The sequence below is a fragment of the Salvelinus alpinus genome, chromosome 27, assembly GCF_045679555.1.
Source record: "Salvelinus alpinus chromosome 27, SLU_Salpinus.1, whole genome shotgun sequence".
In the NCBI taxonomy this organism is placed as follows: domain Eukaryota; kingdom Metazoa; phylum Chordata; class Actinopteri; order Salmoniformes; family Salmonidae; genus Salvelinus; species Salvelinus alpinus.
Window position 1 is genome coordinate 20,756,555 of NC_092112.1, and position 24,390 is coordinate 20,780,944.

The following is a 24,390-nucleotide window of genomic DNA, read 5'->3' on the forward strand; positions in this document are numbered from 1 at the left end:
TCCGGTATACTACCACCAAAGCTCTCTTAAAAGATAACAAGGTCCGGGATACTACCACTAAAGCTCTCTTAAAAGATAACAAGGTCCGGGATACTACCACTAAAGCTCTCTTAAAAGATAACAAGGTCCGGGATACTACCACTAAAGCTCTCTTAAAAGATAACAAGGTCCGGTGTACTACCACTAAAGCTCTTTTAAAAGATAACAAGGTCCGGGATACTACCACTAAAGCTCTCTTAAAAGATAACAAGGTCCGGTGTACTACCACTAAAGTTCTCTTAAAAGATAACAAGGTCCGGGATACTACCACTAAAGCTCTCTTAAAAGATAACAAGGTCCGGTGTACTACCACCACCTGTTCTGGCATCCAATCTGTTGCCCCATGCCAGTCTGTTAACCCATGCCAGTTTGTTGCCCCGTGCCAATCTGTTTCCCTGGGCCAATCTGTTGCCCTGTGCCAATCTGGTAACCCATGCCAGTTTGTTGGCCCGTGCCAATCTGTTGCCCCGTGCCAATCTGTTTCCCTGTGCCCTATTAATGTGTGCCACTGTTAGTAATCCTTCACACTAGGGGGTATCAGGGCTCCATTCTCTGGCCTGTGGACCCTATTCAAAAAGCCTTCACAATAGAGTAGAACACTGAGTATACTGTAAATTCTCTTTTCAATGTATCGCACACTACACATTGAAGCTAGTCCAGAGAACATAGCACTGGAATACAATACACCGTGTTCTGCACCACTAGCCTGGTCCCAGATCTGTTTGTTGTGACGATCCTCCCACTCTGTCTGCCGAATTCTTTCTCTTTGCTCTTGTTTCCTTAATAGGATGTCGGTGGGCGGAGCCAGGAGGGTCGTCAGCGAAATGGGACACACCTGGGTTCGAGCCGATTCGTGACATTGAGCCGAACTTCGAGCCGATTCGTGACATTGTGCTGTATAGCCAATTCCTATGGTCATTCTTGACAATGACAATGATGGGAGTTGGCAAGATGGCACAAACACAGAACATTATTCTTACATCAGCAAAATGTTTATCATTTGATTGATGACAGAAGGGAACTCCTGTTAGACCATGTGATATCCATAGAGAAAGAAGATTCTCTTCCCCACAGAACCCAACGATGTCCACAGTGGGCCTACCTGCAATCCAAACATAAGTCATGTCAGGACTGTGTATGTAATGGAGTACAGAGGCTTCCTGGTGTGAGGCCATGTCATAGGCAGGGCACGACCAGAGAGAGAGAGTATATAAAGTGCATTCAGAAAGTATTCAAACCCCTTCCCTTTTTCCAAATGTTCTTATGTTACATCCTTATTCTAAAATGTATTAAATAAAACTAATTCCTCATCAATCTGCACATAAACACCATAATGACAACAGGTTTTAGAACAGTAATTCATAAAAACAGATACCTTATTTACATACATATTCAGACCTTTTGCTATGAAACGCCAAATTGAGCTCAGGTGCATCCTGTTTCCATTGATCATCCTTGAGATGTTTCCATCTTGATTGGAGACCACCTGTAGTAAATTCAATTGATTGGACATGATTTGGAAAGGCACACACCTGTCTACATCAGGTCCCACAGTTGACGGTGCATGTCAGAGCAAAAACCAAGCCATGAGGTTGAAGGAATTGTCCATAGAGCTCCGAGACAGGATTGTGTCGAGGCACAGATTTGGGGAAGGGTACCAAAAAATGTCTGCAGCATTGACGTTCCCCAAGAACACAGTGGCCTCCATCATTCTTAAATGGAAGAAGTTTGGAACCACCAACACTCTTCCTGGAGCTGGTTGCCCATCCAAACTGAGCAATCGGGGGAGAAGGGCCTTGGTCAGGGAGGTGACCAAGAACCCGGTAGTCAATCTGACAAAGCTCCAGAGTTCCTCTGTGGTGATGGGAGAACCTTCCAGAAAAACTACCATCTCTGCAGCACTCCACCGATCAGCCCCTTATGGTAGAGTGGAACATTACAGCCTGCTTGAAGTTTGCCAAAAGGCACATAAAGGACTCTCAGATCATGAGAATCCAAATTCTCTGATCTGATGAAACCAAGATTGAACTCTGGCCTGAATCCCAAGTGTCATGTCTAGAGGAAACCTGGCAACATACAGTGGAGCATGGTGGTGGCTGCATCATGCTGTGTGGATGTTTTTCAGCAGCAGGGACTGGGAGACTAGTCAGGATCGAGGGAGAGATGAACGGAGCAAAAGTACAGAGATATCCTTGATGAAAACCTGCTTCAGAGCGCTCAGGACCTCAGACTGGGGCGAAGGTTCACCTTCCAACAGGACAACGACCCTAAGCACACAGCCAAGACAACACAGGAGTGGCTTCGGGACAAACTTCTGAATGTCCTTGAGTGGCCCAGCCAGAGAACAGACTTGAACCTGATCTAACATCTCTGGAGAGACCTGAAAATAGCTGGGCAGCGACGCTCACCATCCAACCTGACAGAGCTTGAGAGGATCTGCAGAGAAAAATGGGAGAAACTCCCCAAATACAGGTGTGCCAAGCTTGTACCGTCATAACCAAGAAGACTCGAGGCTGTAATCGCTGCCAAAGGTGCTTCAACAAAGTAACGAGTAAAGGGTCTGAATACATATGTAAATGTGATATTTCAGTTTCAAATCTAAAAACCTGTTTTTGCAGAGAGAGAGGGAGAAGAGTGACAGAGAGGCAGCTGACTGGGCATTCTTCCCTATGCTAGCCTATCCCATCTGTGGGCTGCTTGGACATACAACCAGGGGTACAACTTTGGTTTTAGAAGTGGGGGGGACATAACCTGGCGGGGATCTGGGGGTCCTCCCTCAGAAGTGGTTGGGGCATCTAAAACGAATTTCCTGCATTTCTACGCAATCTAATATACCCCTTTTGGGGTCACTTATTGTAAATAAGAATATAATATGTTTCTTAACACTTCTACATGAATGTGGATGCTACCATGATTATGGATAATCCTGAAGGAAAAGTTATAGACGCACAAATATCATTCCACCCAAAAATACTAACCTCCCCCGTTATTGTAAGGGTGAGAGGTTAGTATGTCTTGGGGGTATGATATTTGTGCGTCTAACCTTCTCACTCATCATTATTCACGATTCATTCAGGCCTATCCGTAATCATGGTAGCATCCACATTAATGTTGAAGTGTTTAGAAACATATTATATTGTTATTTACAATAAAGGTGACTCCAAAATGACACAATACATTATTTACCATTAATTTCTATTGGGCACAAAATAATCTGAAATACAACCAAAACTAAAAGGAAATGCATCCAACAAATGTGTAGTCACAAACCTTTAAAAATGGGGGGACTATGTACAAAATGTGCTCTAATTTCAAAAACGGTTCACTTGATATGGATGAAAATACCCTCAAATTAAAGCGGACAGTCTACACTTTAACCTCATAGTCATTGTTTGATTGAGCCAAAAGAAGAAAAAATGCAAGGAAATAAAGATAGTGGCAGCTGTACAGATAAGTCATGTAAAGGACTTCTCAAACACATCAGAAAGCTAACACCATATGATGCCTGTCACCTTATTAATTCAGCCACTTACTTAGATAACTAGCAAGTTACATTTAGGGGTCGGGTTAACCCAGAATATACTGTGTACACAGTGGGGCAAAAAAGTATTTAGTCAGCCACCAATTGTGAAAGTTCTCCCACTTAAAAAGATGAGAGAGGTCTGTAATTTTCATCATAGGTACACTTCAACTATGACAGACAAAATGAGAAAAATAATTCCAGAAAATCACATTGTAGGATTTTTAATGAATGTATTTGCAAATTATGGTGGAAAATAAGTATTTGGTCAATAACAAAAGTTTATCTCAATACTTTGTTATATACCCTTTGTTGGCAATGACAGAGGTCAAATGTTTTCTGTAAGTCTTCACAAGGTTTTCACACACTGTTGCTGGTATTTTGGCCCATTCCTCCATGCAGATCTCCTCTAGAGCAGTGATGTTTTGGGGCTGTTGCTGGGCAACACGGACTTTCAACTCTCTCCAAAGATTTTCTATGGGGTTGAGATCTGGAGACTGGCTAGGCCACTCCAGGACCTTGAAATGCTTCTTACGAAGCCACTCCTTCGTTGCCCGGGCGGTGTGTTTGGGATCATTGTCATGCTGAAAAACCCAGCCACGTTTCATCTTCAATGCCCTTGCTGATGGAAGGAGGTTTTCACTCAAAATCTCACGATACATGGCCCCATTCATTCTTTCCTTTACACGGATCCGTCGTCCTGGTCCCTTTGCAGAAAAACAGCCCCAAAGCATGATGTTTCCACCCCCATGCTTCACAGTAGGTATGGTGTTCTTTGGATGCAACTCAGCATTCTTTGTCCTCCAAACACGACGAGTTGAGTTTTTACCAAAAAGTTATATTTTGGTTTCATCTGACCATATGACATTCTCCCAATCTTCTTCTGGGTCATCCAAATGCTCTCTAGCAAACTTCAGACGGGCCTGGACATGTACTGGCTTAAGCAGGGGGACACGTCTGGCACTGCAGAATTTGAGTCCCTGGCGGCGTAGTGTGTTACTGATGGTAGGCTTTGTTACTTTGGTCCCAGCTCTCTGCAGGTCATTCACTAGGTCCCCCCGTGTGGTTCTGGGATTTTTGCTCACCGTTCTTGTGATCATTTTGACCCCACGGGGTGAGATTTTGCGTGGAGCCCCAGATCGAGGGAGATTATCAGTGGTCTTGTATGTCTTCCATTTCCTAATAATTGCTCCCACAGTTGATTTCTTCAAACCAAGCTGCTTACCTATTGCAGATTCAGTCTTCCCAGCCTGGTGCAGGTCTACAATTTTGTTTCTGGTGTCCTTTGACAGCTCTTTGGTCTTGGCCATAGTGGAGTTTGGAGTGTGACTATTTGAGGTTGTGGACAGGTGTCTTTTATACTGATAACAAGTTCAAACAGGTGCCATTAATACAGGTAACGAGTGGAGGACAGAGGAGCCTCTTAAAGAAGAAGTTACAGGTCTGTGAGAGCCAGAAATCTTGCTTGTTTGTAGGTGACCAAATACTTATTTTCCACCATAATTTGCAAATAAATTCATTAAAAATCCTACAATGTGATTTTCTGGATTTGTTTTCTCATTTTGTCTGTCATAGTTGAAGTGTACCTATGATGAAAATTACCTCTCTCATCTTACCTCTCTCATCTTTTTAAGTGGGAGAACTTGGTGGCTGACTAAATACTTTTTTGCCCCACTGTATATATAAATATATAAAACGCATAAGAAATACCTTCCTGCATTTTGTAAATGTAGATGTAAAATGCTTCTACATTTAATTGTAATTGTAATTTCTGCTCGGCATCAGACTAATTGTGTGCTTCAGTTGCACTTCTCCACTCAGATGAAAATTCATGAACGGGCGTTTATCAGCAGACAGCGCTCTGACTGATGTGGAGCTACTGTTCTCCATCATTCTATCAGCAGACAGCGCTCTGACTGATGTGGAGCTACTGTTCTCCATCATTCTATCAGCAGACAGCTCTCTGACTGATGTGGAGCTACTGTTCTCCATCATTCTATCAGCAGACAGCGCTCTGACTGATGTGGAGCTACTGTTCTCCATCATTCTATCAGCAGACAGCGCTCTGACTGATGTGGAGCTACTGTTCTCCATCATTCTATCAGCAGACAGCTCTCTGACTGATGTGGAGCTACTGTTCTCCATCATTCTATCAGCAGACAGCGCTCTGACTGATGTGGAGCTACTGTTCTCCATTATTCTATCAGCAGACAGCGCTCTGACTGATGTGGAGCTACTCCATCATTCTATCAGTAGACAGCGCTCTGACTGATGTGGAGCTACTCCATCATTCTATCAGCAGACAGCACTCTGACTGATGTGGAGCTACTCCATCATTCTATCAGCAGACAGCGCTCTGACTGATGTGGAGCTACTCCATCATTCTATCAGCAGACAGCACTCTGACTGATGTGGAGCTACTCCATCATTCTATCAGCAGACAGCACTCTGACTGATGTGGAGCTACTCCATCATTCTATCAGCAGACAGCGCTCTGACTGATGTGGAGCTACTCCATCATTCTATCAGCAGACAGCGCTCTGACTGATGTGGAGCTACTCCATCATTCTATCAGCAGACAGCGCTCTGACTGACGTGTAGCTACTGTTCTCCATCATTCTATCAGCAGACATCGCTCTGACTGATGTGGAGCTACTCCATCATTCTATCAGCAGACAGCACTCTGACTGATGTGGAGCTACTCCATCATTCTATCAGCAGACAGCACTCTGACTGATGTGGAGCTACTCCATCATTCTATCAGCAGACAGCACTCTGACTGATGTGGAGCTACTCCATCATTCTATCAGCAGACAGCACTCTGACTGATGTGGAGCTACTCCATCATTCTATCAGCAGACAGCTCTCTGACTGACGTGGAGCTACTCCATCATTCTATCAGCAGACAGCTCTCTGACTGACGTGGAGCTACTCCATCATTCTATCAGCAGACAGCGCTCTGACTGATGTGGAGCTACTCCATCATTCTATCAGCAGACAGCGCTCTGACTGATGTGGAGCTACTCCATCATTCTATCAGCAGACAGCGCTCTGACTGATGTGGAGCTACTCCATCATTCTATCAGCAGACAGCTCTCTGACTGACGTGGAGCTACTCCATCATTCTATCAGCAGACAGCGCTCTGACTGATGTGGAGCTACTCCATCATTCTATCAGCAGACAGCGCTCTGACTGATGTGGAGCTACTGTTCTCCATCATTCTATCAGCAGACATCGCTCTGACTGATGTGGAGCTACTCCATCATTCTATCAGCAGACAGCGCTCTGACTGATGTGGAGCTACTCCATCATTCTATCAGCAGACAGCACTCTGACTGATGTGGAGCTACTCTTCTCCAGTACTTTTTTCGGTGTAGCCAGACAACTTTTCTCCTGTAAAATGCAAGATTAACTTTAAACAAAACATTAGGAAATGTAGCTGGCTACATTCTTTCTATGATAAACATTAGAAATATGATGGACATGCATCGTTTTTGCTTGTGTGGCTGCCAGCCAAATAGCGTTGCACTTCTGTTGCCATCTGATGAAAATGAAGCTATTTTCTGCCGAATGTGTTGCAATAATGTATTTTCTGTGAAGGAAAACTATAGTTGCACGTCATATAAATTACTCTATTGAAGCAAAAAAAGCACTGTTCACTTTCATTATAAAACCCTGTCAATGCACAGCTGGACTCCTGCTTTCTCCCATTGAGCTATTTACAAACAAACATGTGACTGGCTCAACTGTTCTGGGGAACTATGGTAAGCTACATAATGTAAAATAATGTAACAGAAGAAATTATGAACGTGATCTGCTTTATCTCCTAAAGTATTGCACAAGTTGACTGCAGGTACCTACTTAAAAAGTAGCTACAAATATTAAAATAGTAAAACTTCAAAGAAATAGTTTCAACAGTATTGACGGTATCGAAAAGCCGCTTGGACACACTCATTCCTAACCCTGACCCTAACCCTGACCCTAAAACCAACCCTGACCCTGACCCTAACCCTGACCCTGACCCTAACACGTTCATGGGCCGCTTGGACACACTCAACCCTAACCCTGACCCTAACACGTTCATCGGCCGCTTGGACACACTCATCCCTAACCCTGACCCTAACACGTTCATGGGCCGCTTCGACACACTCAACCCTGACCCTGACCCTAACACGTTCATGGGCCGCTTCGACACACTCAACCCTGACCCTGACCCTAACACGATCATGGGCCGCTTCGACACACTCAACCCTGACCCTAACACGTTCATGGGCCGCTTCGACACACTCAACCCTAACCCTGACCCTAACACGTTCATGGGCCGCTTCGACACACTCATCCCTAACCCTGACCCTAACACGTTCATGGGCCGCTTCGACACACTCATCCCTAACCCTGACCCTAACACGTTCATGGGCCGCTTCGACACACTCATCCCTAACCCTGACCCTAACACGTTCATGGGCCGCTTCGACACACTCATCCCTAACCCTGACCCTAACACGTTCATGGGCCGCTTCGACACACTCATCCCTAACCCTGACCCTAACACGTTCATGGGCCGCTTCGACACACTCATCCCTAACCCTGACCCTAACACGTTCATGGGCCGCTTTGACACACTCATCCCTAACCGTAACCCATTAATGGGTCACTTGGACACACTTAAGCTGAGGGAGAGAGAGATGGAGAAAGAGAGAGAGTTAGAGAGAGTGTGTGAGAGAGAGAGAGAGAGGCAGCTGACCGGACATTCTTCCCTAATCCCAGTGTCTTGACCAATGCCAGCCTCTCCCATCCATGGGACGTTTGGACACGCTCAAGTTGGGCTCGCTCTGGGATCGCTCTGGGCTAAATAACAATCACTCTGCCGAAGGCACAACAAGCTCTTACTCTTTTTTACTGTTTATTCAAGAGGACCCTCAAAAACAAGATGGTAGTTCAAGATACCCCCTAAAATAAAAATGTCAAAGCCACTTGATACCAAGGCACTGGCATAATGCACTGACTTTCTCACTGTTACAGCTTAACTAAAGTTATCAGAAGGAAAGCTAGTACCAGAAGCACCACTCAGACTCAGTAGGCCTACTACACACATCTAGCCCCATACACTATCACTTCACCAGGTTCATTGGAAATTACAGGGGAATGAATGTTATCATGCTGGAATGTGGTCTAATTCCCACTTTTAGAGTGACCTAAAATGACATTGCCATTTGGGACATGGGAACGGGAAGTTGACACGCGATCAAACCATGATCAAACTATAGTTATGCAATATTTGAATGGATGATTGGACATGACGTTGGTTGATAGTCTGACATCTGTTGATCATATATACGCCTAAGGGACTATTCAAATAAAGTGTGACCAAACCTTATGCTCTGATAGGATATGAAGGAAGGTGTGTGTGTGGTAGGTGTGGTGATTATTAGACTACTAACCAGAGCACAGAGCAGGTCGACTGCCTCCAGCACCAGTTCCTGGTGTCCAATCCTGGTCACACCCAGTTCTAGCAGGTCCTGGTGGGAGATCTTCAACAGCTGCTCCCCGTCAATCTTCTCACGCTCAAAGTACGGGACATACTGCTGTAGGCTGTCGTCCAGGCCTGGGAAAGAGAGATAGTGAGAGATAGAAAGAGAGAGGGGGAGGAGGGAGAGAGAGAGAGAAAGAGGTAGAGAGAGAGAGAAAGAGGTAGAGAGAAAGAGGTAGAGAGAAAGAGAGAGAGAGAGAGAGAGAGAGAGAGAGAGAGAGAGAGAGAGAGAGAGAGAGAGAGAGAGAGAGAGAGAGAGAGAGAGAGAGAGAGAGAGAGAGAGAGAGAGAGAGAGAGAGAGAGAGAGAGAGAGAGAGAGAGAGAGAGAGAGAGAGAGAGAGAGAGAGAGAGAGATGTTCAGCAATGTTCACAGAGAATTAGCAATGTGTGTGTGTGTGTGTGTGTGTGTGTGTGTGTGTGTGTGTGTGTGTGTGTGTGTGTGTGTGTGTGTGTGTGTGTGTGTGTGTGTGTGTGTGTGTGTGTGTGTGTGTGAGAAAGAGGTAGAGAGAGAGAGAGAGAGCGAGAGCGAGAGCGAGGTAGAGGGGGAGAGAGAGAGAAAGAGGTAGAGAGAGAGAGAGAGAGCGAGAGCGAGAGCGAGGTAGAGGGGGAGAGAGAGAGAGACAGATGTAAGACAAAGAGCTTCTTTCAGAGTCCAAGACCTGTTATGATACCACACAAGTGTTGAAGAAAACACGTAGTGAGTCAATACAAGCTGTTTACCAGTCCATCACTCAGGCATTTCTCAGGATAGCACTGTCCAGCAATAACCAGAATCAAACTGATCTCTGACCACAAGTGACCACACATCTAGCCACACAGAATCAAACTGATCTCTGACCACAAGTGACCACACATCTAGCCACCCAGAATCAAACTGATCTATGACCACAAGTGACCACACATCTAGCCACCCAGAATCAAACTGATCTCTGACCACAAGTGACCACACATCTAGCCACCCAGAATCAAACTGATCTATGACCACAAGTGACCACACATCTAACCACCCAGAATCAAACTGATCTCTGACCACAAGTGACCACACATCTAGCCACCCAGAATCAAACTGATCTATGACCACAAGTGACCACACATCTAGCCACCCAGAATCAAACTGATCTATGACCACAAGTGACCACACATCTAGCCATCCAGAATCAAACTGATCTCTGACCACCAGTGACCACACATCTAACCACCCAGAATCAAACTGATCTCTGACCACAAGTGACCACACATCTAGCCACCCAGAATCAAACTGATCTCTGACCACCAGTGACCACACATCTAACCACCCAGAATCAAACTGATCTCTGACCACCAGTGACCACACATCTAACCACCCAGAATCAAACTGATCTCTGACCACCAGTGACCACACATTTAACCACCCAGAATTCCACACCGTACACATAGCAGCAGAGGTTATGACCATCACATACAGCATCTCATCTGATGTTCAGACCTTCTGACCCAAACGACATTAGTAACTGGTCCCCAAAACGGATATGTTTGTAAATAGTGAAGAAAAAAGCAACTGCCACCACATGTGACCATTAAAATCCCAGACAACCATTGCTCCGTTTGGCTTGGAATGCCGCTACGCCACAGATGACTCACTTTGAAACTACGTCCCAAATGGCACCTTATTTCTTAAGGGGACATAGGGTGCCATAGTGCACTACTTTTGACCAGGGGACATAGGGAATAAGGTGCCATAGTGCACTACTTTTGACCAGGCGGCATAGGGAATAGGGTGCCATTTGGGACAGATCTCCAGAGTTTACGGAGTAGAAACGCCTCTTAACGAGCCTGTAATGTGTTGCCTTCTGCCACCATTGTGTTAGCACAAGCTAATGACTGTGTTGTTACACTAAAGCACTCTGGTTAATCTTTACGCAACCAAAGTAATGTTTATAAGTGTTTTGACCTTTCACGAGGATAGAACTGCTAAATATTAGATGAAATGCTCATTCTAAATGGTTGGGGAAAGAAATTAGCCCTGTGCCATTGGGTGGAGATGTAGGTGGGCGGAAAGTAATGCATGGGTCAGCTGACAAGGCTTTATGTGTTGTCTATAAGGATGTGATGCTTGTCATTTATGGAAATTTTGAAAATCTTGCCTCTCTCTAATTTTCTCCTTCTCTCTTTCTTTCTCTCGGAGGACCTGGGCCCTAGGACCATGCGTCGGGACTGCCGCCCGTGGTGACTCCTTGCTGTCCCCAGTCCGCCTGGCCTTGCTGCTATTCCAGTTTCAGCTGTTCTGCCTGCGGTTATGGAACCGCCACCTGTCCCAGACCTGTTGTTTTTCAACTCTTGATGATCGGCTATGAAAAGCCAACTGAAAATTATTCATGATTATTATTTGACCATGCTTGTCACTTATGAACATTTTTGAACATCTTGGCATAGTTCTGTTATAATCTCCACCCGGCACAGCCAGAAGAGGACTGGCCACCCCTCATAGCCTGGTTCCTCTCTAGGTTTCTTCCTAGGTTTTGGCCTTTCTAGGGAGTTTTTCCTAGCCACCGTGCTTCTACACCTGCATTACTAGCTGTTTGGGGTTTTAGGCTGGGTGTCTGTACAGCACTTCGAGATATTAGCTGATGTACGAAGGGCTATATAAAATAAAATTGATTGATTGATTGATTGATGTGATGAAGGGATAAGGTAACTAGCATGCAGGATCACGTTTCAGACACCTGAGGAGGGCAATAATCTCTCTCAACAGCAAGAGAGGGCCAGCCAATGTCACGCTACACAGCCCACCACCTGTTAATGATGACACACAACAGGTGAATCCCAAACGGCCAGAGCCCATCAAAAGTAATGCAAGATTTTCAAATTAATTTACAGTCAGAAAACATTTGTATCATTCTTCAACTAGATTTAACCTCAACCTACTTGGGGTTTGGCTCAGTCCAATGTTGGGACAAACTTCAAAGCCCAACTAAACTCTGGCTTAGTGTGGATTACAACGTTGAAATATTTCAAAACATCCCTGTCTTCCTGCTTTAGGAACGCTATTCAAAAAGAAAGACCTGTTGACTATTCCAGCTGAGCATTAATGACTTAACAGTCACTATGGTTACAGGCAAAGACGTCCCCACACACATTAAATATTTACATTGAGAGATCTGTGACCAGGGAAAGTATGTTGCTATCAGTTACAGTATACTGTACCTTCACAAAGACACCAAACAACTGGTGCAGTTGGATGTCGATACAGACATACATTAGGATCTTAATTTGAGCCAGTTTGCTACAGCATGAAAATAATCCTGCAGCAAAAAGAAATGTGAATTATCATGTTGATCATAATTAATGGACATTTTTGTAAGGGTTGATACATTTTTCGTAAGGGAAAATCAAGTCTGAAATTTCGAAGTTGAAATTACAAACTTCAGAAGCCTTTTAAAATCTCAAATACACTACAAGTTTTAAATGTACTGCATTGCAGGAAAGTTGTCCTGTAACAGGGTGATCAAATGAAGATCCTACATCTGTATATAGGCTGCTTTGGAAATGAGTGAAGCACAAATGGAGCTAATTCCGGTTATTTAACTATTGATATAAAAAGGCAGAACTATTTAACTTCTGATAAGCTGCAAAATATCATTGTTTGTGTACTAGCTGTCCCTTAGCCGAATCAAATTGTACTCGTACAATTGTATAGTTTGTTTATCATGCTTCACATAATGTGCACAATCACCACCTCAACATAATCTAATCTTCTCTCAATGGATACATGTAGTAGCAGCTCTTAGATCATCAACACATCCGCTCAGTGTGAAAGCCCCTTAACACATCCGCTCAGTGTGAAAGATCCTTAACACATCCGCTCAGTGTGAAAGCCCCTTAACACATCCGCTCAGTGTGAAAGACCCTTAACACATCCGCTCAGTGTGAAAGCCCCTTAACACATCCGCTCAGTGTGAAAGCCCCTTAACACATCCGCTCAGTGTGAAAGCCCCTTAACACATCCGCTCAGTGTGAAAGCCCCTTAACACATCCGCTAAGTGTGAAAGCCCCTTAACACATCCGCTCAGTGTGAAAGCCCCTTAACACATCCGCTCAGTGTGAAAGCCCCTTAACACATCCGCTCAGTGTGAAAGCCCCTTAACACATCCGCTCAGTGTGAAAGCCCCTTAACACATCCGCTCAGTGTGAAAGCCCCTTAACACATCCGCTAAGTGTGAAAGCCCCTTAACAGATCCGCTCAGTGTGAAAGCCCCTTAACACACTGTACATTTCACATGTGAAAACACGCCAAAAAACAGTCAGCCAAATGAAAAGTCTTCTAATCTGGACACAGATCATGCCCGACCTACTCCCAAATCCTGTGGCTAACAGGCATATAGCAGAGTATTAGGAGGGGGGGGGGGGGGTAGTTTCTCAAGGTTTTGTTACAAATGAGGGAATGGTGCAACCCTCTCTCTCTTTACTATCCTTCTTCCCATGAAGTATTCACAGCTCTGGCCCTCTGGCCTCACAACCAATGAACTGACAGTGGGCTAGCCGTTTGTGTACAAAAGGCAGTAGCACTGTACGACTCTATTGCTTTTACACTGACCAACCTCTTTAACAGACAGAAGCATCTTAATTGTTTTCACTGCTCTATTGACAGTTGACAATAGCCCAAGATTCTACAAATGGCTCCAACTTGAGACAGCCCTTTAGGTAACTATGAGAACTTGATAAATTAAAACTCTGAATTCCCCCGTTGACCAGTAAAATCAATGATCATGCTTTATCTCTTCTCTATGCATGTTCACAAAAACAGTGTTATAAAGTAGTCTTGAACTGTTTATGATGAAGGAAATAACCCCATTACAGGATGAACCATGCAGTTCCTACACTCTTACAACAAAAGGGATCTTCGGCTATCCCCATAGGAACCAAAAGGGATCTACCTGTAACCAGAAAGGGCTCGTCAAATAGTTCTCCTATGAAGAACCTTATTGGTTCTAGATAGAACATTTCTTTCTAAGAGTGTATGAATATTGACCACCTCATCTGATTATGGAGATTTATGCAAAGAAGAAGTGGGTTACTGAGAAAATGGTTGAGGTCAGTAAACTCTTGTGCATGACTCAGGCTGCAATCACATTCCACAGAAAAATCCAGTTAATCATTTATCGGAAACATAAAAACAAACAAAACCCAGACGCGTCCAGAATTTGGTTGCTTTCCTCCTCAAGTGTTTCACTTTCCTTGTCTAGTAAACCATCTTCGATGTGTTTTGCTAGACTGTGTTGTGAGTGGTAACATTTAACCAACCAACTGTGATATGTGTGTTAACAAGCTAGCAGCATGCATCCTGTCTATATTCAATAGGTTTGATAGATTGGACATTGACCTGAAGTGAACGCTGCCTCTGGCTTGTTCATCACATCACACAAAGACACGTGTTGTGCCGTCTGTGGTAGACAGGCAATAAATGAGTGGAGTTTGGACCTGCAGAGCTGGGGTCAACATAGGGAATATTTACTTCACCCTTCACAACAGAACAGAGGTGGTGGTTGTCGTCATTCGAGAGGAATTGAGAGGGGTTCTAAAGCATTCAGACTATTTATAGACTCCACTAACCCATTCAGAAAGGACAGGAAACACCCTATCTCAGGAAAACAGATTCATGAGGAAAAAGGATTTCCTTGACCACAAAAAACAATTGTGTGTTTGTGAGTGTGAGTGTGAGTGTATGTGTGTGTGTTCTGGGAAAAATCCAGAATTAGCGTAATAGTAGCCTATCCTATCAAAACAACCAGTGACAGACAGTGCCTACTCTTCACAGATCTCTCCAACATTTGGGGACTAGCAAAGAGGTTACAGGGTTTCCTTATGTACTGTAACAGGGTTAATTAATGGCATGTTTGTTCCCATGGAAACCCTTCTTCTGACTGATATAAACTGCATGGGGACACTACGTCCCTAGTGGCATCCTATTCCCTATATATTGAACTACTTTTGAACAGAGCCCTAGTGCACTTTAGCATGCCATTTGAGACTCAGCCACTGAAGAGAAAGTTTCCATGTCCTGCTATTTTGAGGAATGATTAGACATAAAACTGAGTCATAATAATAATACTAAATGAATAACAGCCTCTCCTATCTATGTTCCTATGTACGTCAGAGAAACTAATGGTAACACGTAACCAGGATGTATGGTTCTGAGTGAGTCAGTTCAGGCAACCATTAGTGCGTAGTGATAATGTGGTCAACCATTAGTGTGTCATGCGTGGTGATAATGTGGTCAACCATTAGTGTGTCATGCGTGGTGATAATGCGGTCAACCAAATCAAATCAAACTTTATTTGTCACATGTGCCGAAAACAACAAGTGTAGACCTTACCGTGAAATGCTTACTTACAAGCCCTTAACCAACAGTGCAGTTCAAGAAGAGTTAAGAAAATATTTACCAAACACCATTGCTTGCTGTTTGGGGATTTAGGCTGGGTTTCTGTACAGCACTATCAGATATCAGCTGATGTAAGAAGGGCTATATAAATACATTTGATTTGATAAAGTAAAAAATTAACACAATAACATGGCTATATACAGGGGGTACCGGTACGGAGTCAGTGTGCGGGGGTACAGGTTAGTTGAGGTATTTTGTAAATGTAAGGTAGGGGTGAAGTGAAGGGGTGAAGTGACTATGCATAGATAATAAACAGTGAGTAGCAGCAGTGTAAAAACAAGGGGGGGGGGGGGGGGGGTCAATGTAAATATTCCAGTGGTCATTTGATTAATTGTTCATCAGTCTTATGAGTTGGGGGTAGAAGCTGTTAAGGGGCCTTTTGGACCTAGACTTGGCGCTACGGTACCGCTTGCTGTGCAGTAGCAGAGAGAACAGTCTATGACTTGGGTGACTGGAGTCTCTGACAATTTTATGGGCTTTTTCTGACACCGCCTATTATACAGGTCCTGGATGGCAGGAAGCTTGGCCCCAGTGATGTACTGGGCTGTACACACTACCATCTGTAGCGCCTTACGGTCAGATACCGAGCAGTTGCCATACCAGGCGGTGATGCAACTGGTCAGGATGCTCTCGATGGTGCAGCTGTAGAGGTTTTGAGGATCTGGGTACCCATGCCAAATCTTTTCAGACTCCTGAGGGGGAAAAGGTTTTGTCGTGCCCTCGTCACGACTGTCTTGGTGTGTTTGGACCATTCTTTGGTGATGTGGACAGCAAGGAACTTGAAACTCTCAACCCGCTCTACTACAGCCCTGTCGATGTGAATGGGGGCCTGTTCGGCCTGCCTTTTCCTGTAGTCCACGATCAGCTCCTTTGTCTTGCTCACATTGAGGGAGAGGTTGTTGTCCTGGCACCACACTGCCAGTTCTCTGACCTCCTCCCTATAGGCTGTCTCATCATTGTCGGTGATCAGGCCTACCTGATCTACCGCCGTCAGCAAACTTAATGATGGTGTTGGAGTCGTGTTTGGCCACACAGTCGTGGGTAAACAAGGAGTACAGGAGGTGACTAAGTGCACACCCCTGAGGGGTCCCAGTGTTCAGGATCACCGTGGCAGACGTGTTGTTGCCTACCCTTGCCACCTGGGGGTGGCCTGTCAGGAAGTCCAGGATACAGTTGCAGAGGGAGGTGTTTAGGCCCAGGGTCCTTAGCTTAGTGATGAACTTTGAGGGCACTATGGTGATGAACGCTGAGCTGTAGTCAGTGAACAGCATTCTCACATAGGTGTTCCTTTTGTCCAGGTGGGAAAGGGCAGTGTGGAGTGCGATTGAGATTGCATCATCTGTGGATCTGTTGATGCGGTATGCGATTCACCATTAGTGTGTACTGCGTAATCATAATGTGGTCAACCATTAGTGTATACTGCGTAGTGATAATGTGGTCAACCATTAGTGTGTACTGCATAGTGATAATGTGGTCAACCATTAGTGTGTACTGCGTTGTGATAATGTGGTCAAGATAATGTGGTCAACCATTAGTGTGTACTGCGTAGTGATAATGCGGTCAACCATTAGTGTGTACTGCGTTGTGATAATGTGGTCAAGATAATGTGGTCAACCATTAGTGTGTACTGCGTAGTGATAATGTGGTCAACCATTAGTGTGTACTGCGTAGTGATAATGTGGTCAACCATTAGTGTGTACTGCGTAGTGATAATGTGGTCAACCATTAGTGTGTACTGCGTTGTGATAATGTGGTCAACCATTAGTGTGTACTGAGTAGTGATAATGTGGTCAACCATTAGTGTGTACTGCGTAGTGATAATGTGGTCAACCATTAGTGTGTACTGAGTAGTGATAATGCGGTCAACCATTAGTGTGTACTGCGTAGTGATAATGTGGTCAACCATTAGTGTGTACTGAGTAGTGATAATGCGGTCAACCATTAGTGTGTACTGCGTAGTGATAATGTGGTCAACCATTAGTGTGTATTGCGTAGTGATAATGCGGTCAACCATTAGTGTGTACTGCATAGTGATAATGCGGTCAACCATTAGCGTGTACTGCGTTGTGATAATGTGGTCAACCATTAGTGTGTACTGCGTAGTGATAATGCGGTCAACCATTAGTGTGTACTGCGTTGTGATAATGTGGTCAACCATTAGTGTGTACTGCGTAGTGATAATGCGGTCAACCATTAGTGTGTACTGCGTTGTGATAATGTGGTCAACCATTAGTGTGTACTGCGTAGTGATAATGCGGTCAACCATTAGTGTGTACTGCGTTGTGATAATGTGGTCAAGATAATGTGGTCAACCATTAGTGTGTACTGAGTAGTGATAATGCGGTCAACCATTAGTATAGCATCATGCCAATAAGCCGTTCAGTACATCTGTTACGTGTAAATGCAGCTGCCTATCCCGACTATCTTCCTTTATTCAATACAATTACTTTGAAGACGTTCTGGTGGTGTCATTAAGCTGTAATCAATTTAAACAACATGACCTTGTAGTCGTTAGTGACCAGTGGTCACACATAACTGCAACAGGTAGGTAAGTGTATGTGACGTGTCACCCTATGGACTGTGGTAGTAGGTGGGCCCCTAATAATAAGGAACAATTAAAAAAGAAACAGGAAGAGGAGGTTGATCTGTTTCCTCAGAGGTTTGGTTGGGTTCACTCCTGATAAGCTCAACCAATGGCAGAGGGTTGTGATGGTAAGGTGAAAGAGTCTTATGACGCAGACTCAGGTGTCTCCAAGATGAAACTTGGGTTGAATCCTAAATGGAACCCTATTCCCTATAGTGTGCTACTTTTGACCCATGGGGCTAAGGTCAAAAGTAGTGCACTATATAGGGAATAGAGTGCCCTTTGGGACACACGCTTGGCGTCCTCCTCCTCCTCCCTCTAAACAAGCACATAAACTGGATGCTCCTGTCCTGTGGGAAGAAGTTTCATGCATACAGTCTTCCTTATCCAGAAGATAACAGTGAGTGTGTTATGTCACGCCCAAATGAAAAATATCAAAAGGGCAAATCTATATTTATCTAATAGAATAAGGATAACCGCTTGATAACAACCCTTACTTCAAAGTTATTAATGTATGCCTTTCTTTTCTTCAGTAAATAACTCAACAGAATTGGGAGTTGCATGACCTAAATCTATAGTCTTGAATCTTTATTTTCAATCGATCACAATCATCCTCTATAATCGCACCTGCCAGAAGTGCATGGGAAAATGCAGACTTGCCTGAGCGTGTTTCTCACAAATGTTTACTTCTACTGTATCTGACTTATGCATTTTCAAAGTTCATCTCATATATAAGGGGCAGGATATATAAAACATATACTTTTTTACTGTTCATTGTCAATTATTTCCCTGTTATTACTATTATTACTCTCTGGTTATTTATGTGTTTATAAAAATCAAATCAAATCAAAATAAATTGTCACATGCGCAGAATATAACAGGTGTAGACCTTAAAGTGAAATGCTTACTTACAAGCCCTTAACCAACAATGCCTTAAGAAGTAAAAAAATAAATAATTGTTAAGTAAAAAATAGATAAGTAAAAAATATAAAATAAAAGTAGATAATTTGACAATTTTTAGGACCTTCCTCTGACACCGCCTGGTATAGAGGTCCTGGATGGCAGGAAGCTTGGCGCCAGTGATGTACTGGGCCATACGCACTACCCTCTGTCGTGCCTTGCGGTCGGAGGCTGAGCAGTTGCCCTACCAGGCAGTGAAGCAAGCAGTAAGGGTGCTTCCTAAATACCTGACAGACAGCTTCACTAAATTATGTCACTATATTTACACGCATTTGAAGGTATGCCAAGAAAGATCTGAGATATAGCTAATTGAAATATTGACGGCCCACAAACAAGCGGCATATGGCATTCATAACATGCAACACATCAGCCCTCGATAGACGGCTTGGGTTCTTTCACTGGGACAACCCTCCTAGGACAATTAAAGGAAGACAGCAGTACCATCTGAATAAAGACAGCTTCCTTCATTGCCATCTACTAGATGCTAATTCAAGGGGCTCTGATGCTCCACTCTTCTTAATGGGGTGAGCTGCTAACAGGTCAAGCGTATCATAATGTCATCAATCACAGCTTAACGACACATCAATATGAACGCATGCCGTAAATGCTGACACAATGGCCATGCAGGGGTTGTGTGGACTGTACTGTCAGATCCTCTACAGACGCTGTCTCATCTAGGGTTGCAAAGGGTCGGAAACTTTTTGGTGAATTTCCGGAATTTTCCCAGAAATGTTCCATGGGAAGTTAAGCCTGGGAATTTTGGGAATTTCGCTTAAATTAATAAAAAAAGTTAGCTTGTAACAGTGAACCTTTTTTGTGGGATACACATAAAGCAATTCTAGGTCTTGTGGCATATTTTAGTTAAACTATCCCCAATTCAATGGAATTGCAAACCTCTGCATGCACAGTGCATTCTTCCATCACATGCACTCTTCCATCTCATGTACAGCTGATTCTCAAGATCTTGCACACTAATGAGATGCTATTGAGCCCACACCACTACACTGTCTGAGCCAAGGACTACATGCTTTCTGGTAAGTTTTGATTATAATACTGGGTGGGGTGAATATATTTTATATGACATACAATGACTTTTTGTTAACTAGTGAATAGTAGCCTACAGCAAAGTGTGTTTAAATAATTTTTAACTTGTTAAGAATTTCTGCTAGTTAGTTTTTGCTACCATGTGGGTTTTAGCTTGCTTGAGCCTGATAACTGAGTGTTAATTCACCTGTTTCCATACATGTTACATTTGAAAACATTTATCTTACAAATGAGTTGTTTAATCCAACTGCTTAACTATTTATCTGTACATGGAATTGTATTTGTTTTTTTTTATTCATTTTTTTCTAATCTTTACAGGAAAATGCCACGGGCACTATCTGATGTGTGGAGACATTTCACTGCAGCTAATGTAGTAGGAAAAGCTGTGTACATTTGCAAATACTGTGCCAAAGCATATGTGAAGAATGCAACAAAGATGCAGAATCATCTGGCCAAGTGCATAAAGTTCCCTCAGCACTCACAACAAGCAACCTCTGACAAAAAGTCCCTCTACTTCTATTTGAGGTGAAAATGATGAATCAGACACCTTATCGATAGCAACAGCTCATGGTCCTCCTGGAATCAGAAGTTTTTTTGACTTAATGGAGGAATGTAGTCAGAGAAATGCTGATGAATGTCTTTCTCGAGCTGTGTATGTAACTGGTTCACCTCTGATGCTCACAGGCAATGTGTATTGGAAGAGATTTCTGAATGTTCTTCACCCAGCATACACCCCTCCAACCAAACATGCTTTATCTACCTATTTGCTGGATGCAGAGTTCAACAGAGTTCAAGTGAAGGTCAAGCAAATCATAGAGAAAGCAGACTGTATTGCAATCATCTCTGATGGGTGGTCGAATGTTCGAGGGCAAGGAATAATTAACTACATCATCTCCACCCCTCAACCAGTATTCTACAAGAGCACAGACACAAGGGACAACAGACACACCGGTCTCTACATTGCAGACGAGCTGAAGGCAGTCATCAATGACCTTGGGCCACAGAAGATATTTGCACTGGTGACAGACAATGCTGTGAACACGAAGGCTGCTTGGTCTGAAGTGGAGGAGTCCTATCCTCATGCATTGAATCTGCTCCTCAAGGACATCATGGCACTGAAAACAATGGATACGCTCTACAAGAGAGCTAAGGAAATGGTTAGGTAAGTGAAGGGTCATCAAGTTATAGCAGCACTCTACCGCACTGAGCAGTGAGAAGAATAAGAGCATCACATTGAAGCTGCCCAGCGACACCCGTTAGGGTGGTGTTGTCATCATGTTTGACTGTCGCCTGGAGGGGAAGGAGTCTCTCCAAGAAATGGCCATTTCACAGTCTGCCGATATGGACAGCCCCATCAAGAGGATCCTCCTGGATGATGTATTTTGGGAGAGAGTGGTAAGCAGCCTGAAACTCCTGAAACCTATAGCAGTAGCTATTACACGGATTGAGGGAGACAATGCCATCCTGTCTGATGTTCAGACTCTGCTTGCAGATGTAAAAGAAGAAATCTGTACTGCCCTGACCACTTCATTGTTGCTCCAAGCAGAGGAAACTGCAGTTCTGGAATACATCAAAAAGTGTGAAGACTTCTACCTGAAGCCCATACACGCCGCAGCGTACATGTTGGACCCCAGGTATGTTGGGATGAGCATCCTGTCTGGTGCAGAGAGCAACAAGGCCTACTGTATGGTGTCATCACTACCGTGTCACTCCACCTTGGCCTGGATGAGGGCAAGGTTCTTGGCAGTCCTTCAATATTCCCTTTCTTTTGTTGTTCAGTGAAATCATCCCATGTGAAGAGTCAACTCATTTAATTAAAGTTCAATTCGTAACTAAATTGTTTTTTAAATTTCTATTGGAAGGATTTCATAATTTGCAATTATGTCTACTTATGATAAGGTAAAAGTTTGTTTCTGTCTCCATGTGATATGGTAAATATATCCAATGCAAAAAACATCTACATTTAAATTGTATTAATATTAATTTGCATATATTTCCGTTAATTCCCATATATTCCTGTTAATTCCCACGGAAAGTTTCCACCTCTGAATATTCCACAAAACGTGCAAACCTAGTCTGATCTAAACACAACTCATAGTTTATAACTAATAATAAGGTAGGCTTATATTGTAAGGGCATAAGCAAGGCTTTCCCTGGTTCAGTGTTGCTGGGGCATCACCTAAAGGCAGTTTCCCACACCATTCCATTGGAATCAACACAGTTGAATTCAAGGCATTAGAATAGATACATTCAGAGTTATATTGAAGGCAATAGAAGTTTGCCTCTGACTTTCACACTAAGATGTCACCCTGCATCCATAGGTTTAGTGATCACCAACAGAAGGGAGAAATGTGCAGCCCACAATAGAATCCACTCCGCATGGTGATGCATTAGGAATTTTAGGAATTTCTTTTGTCATATGTGACAGGATAGGAGTAGGGGTTCATAATGCCTGAAATCCACTGCCATGGTTATTTAGGCACACTATTCAAAGGAGTCAATTGTGGACATGGATTTTGTAAAGCATAATAGGAAATTAAATTTGCTGATTTAGATGAAAGGGGCAATATGCAGTTGAAACAATAACAAAGTACCCTCCACCCCTGTTTCGGTAAAAAGCTGAGGGATGGGGCTAGAGAAACTAACCACTCTCAAATTCATAGCCAGAGCTATGGATGCAAGGACTAGCCATCCATGATATCAAAATTATAGTTTTAGGCATGTTTTGCGGCTATACAGTGTTTGTTTAGACTTACAATGTTTACAACCATTGGAGTAAAACAAGCTTATATGTTAGGTTCTGATGGGGTTGAACTAAGCTCATGATGCATTCCAGAGTTATCTTCTTCAAGAATCAATGGGTATATATCATTCATTTCTAAGTTAAAAAAAAATTGATGTAGAAACTGCAGATTGACCCTTTTAAGGTAGCCTACCAGTGGGTTCATATAAGGTGACAGTTGAGCTTTGGTTGTCAAAAGCATATAGTGAGCACATGTACGTTAAAGTAAACATAAACCCTTCTCCCCGTTGGCACACAATTTCCTTTCATCATCAAATGTAATTTTAAAATGGCTTTAAAGATGAGACTTAATAGCTGCCCAAACAAGCACTAAAACACTATGTTACAAAGTATTAATACGACACCTAGGATGCTTCTAATAGATACCTATCGTCAAATGCAACTTTTGTTGCTATTTGTAACACTGTTATTCACTCATTCTCACTCAACATTCTCAATACCGGGCAATTTTGAATTGTACGTTGTTGGTAACTAAAACCAATGAAAATCAAATCAAATCAAATTGTATTTGTAACATCCTTCGTCAACAACAGGTGTAGACTAACATTGATACGCTTACTTACGGCCCTTCCCAACAATCCTGAGAGAAAAAAACATAATTAAAGCAGAAAGTTTGACAATTAATTAATTAACAGGCAATTAACTTTGCAATAGCCGAATAACGAATTATATAGCTAAAGTGAAACAAACATAGGCTATTCAAAAAATGTATTACACATTAGGCTAATATAATGGTAACAGTGTATGTTAGAATTAGGAAGGCTAATCAACTCACCTCTTATCCAATCTACAACTTGTTTAGAAGTCCACTTTGTTATGGGATCCATCTTTGAAATGGTGCTCTCTAAAATTGAACCGGCTTTTTTTTCTTTGTCTTTTAGGTTAGCTTTGATGAAAAATCAGTATTTCCACATAGTAGGCATAATAGACATGTAACTACGGCGAAATGACATGGACATAGTCCTATCACGCACGCCTCTCCCGCTACAGCCCCGATGACAGACCGATCGCATGTGGGGAAACAACAAGTTTACAGTGGAGCGGCGCAAACCTGAGAAGGGGCGGGAGTATCCGATTACAGTTCAGGTCATCAACCCTATTCAACTAAAACCGTTACATATATCAATTCTACTAGAGTCTATTGCAGGAAAATAGCGAAGTTTATTGTGAAACTTCATGAATCAAAAGGTTTCTGTGACAATAATACAGTACACTAACCTAACCTACTATTATGAACAACATGTGACGTGTTAGAAATGTATCTCAAACTTTCGCAGGACAGATTCTCACACAACAGTTTGATCTAGTGGTCTCTAATTAGACTCGTCATATAAGTCTTAAACCATCTATTCATGTGTTGGGTGTTGCCTGATGAGACTTTTTTAGGTCCCAAAAGTTTCCCATGGGAAGAGTGCGGGCAACATTGATGTGGGGGCAGTGATATCACACAAGACATGCGGGGACAGGACTTTTAAGGGTTTTATGGGGACT

General features: G+C 43.2%; 1 protein-coding gene across 1 annotated transcript in view; it reads right to left on the minus strand.

Moving 5' to 3' along the window:
* The window catches only part of LOC139555845 (connector enhancer of kinase suppressor of ras 3-like), a 74,137-nt gene extending 50,231 nt beyond the window's left edge, over positions 1-23,906 (minus strand). The window contains exons 1-2 of the mRNA XM_071369233.1: positions 23,675-23,906; positions 9,002-9,165 (exon numbers count right to left, since the gene is read on the minus strand). Coding sequence (XP_071225334.1) covers positions 9,002-9,165; positions 23,675-23,726 — 216 coding nt within the window. The 5' untranslated portion in view covers positions 23,727-23,906. The remainder of the gene's footprint in view (positions 1-9,001; positions 9,166-23,674) is intronic.
* Positions 23,907-24,390: the final 484 nt, after the last annotated feature.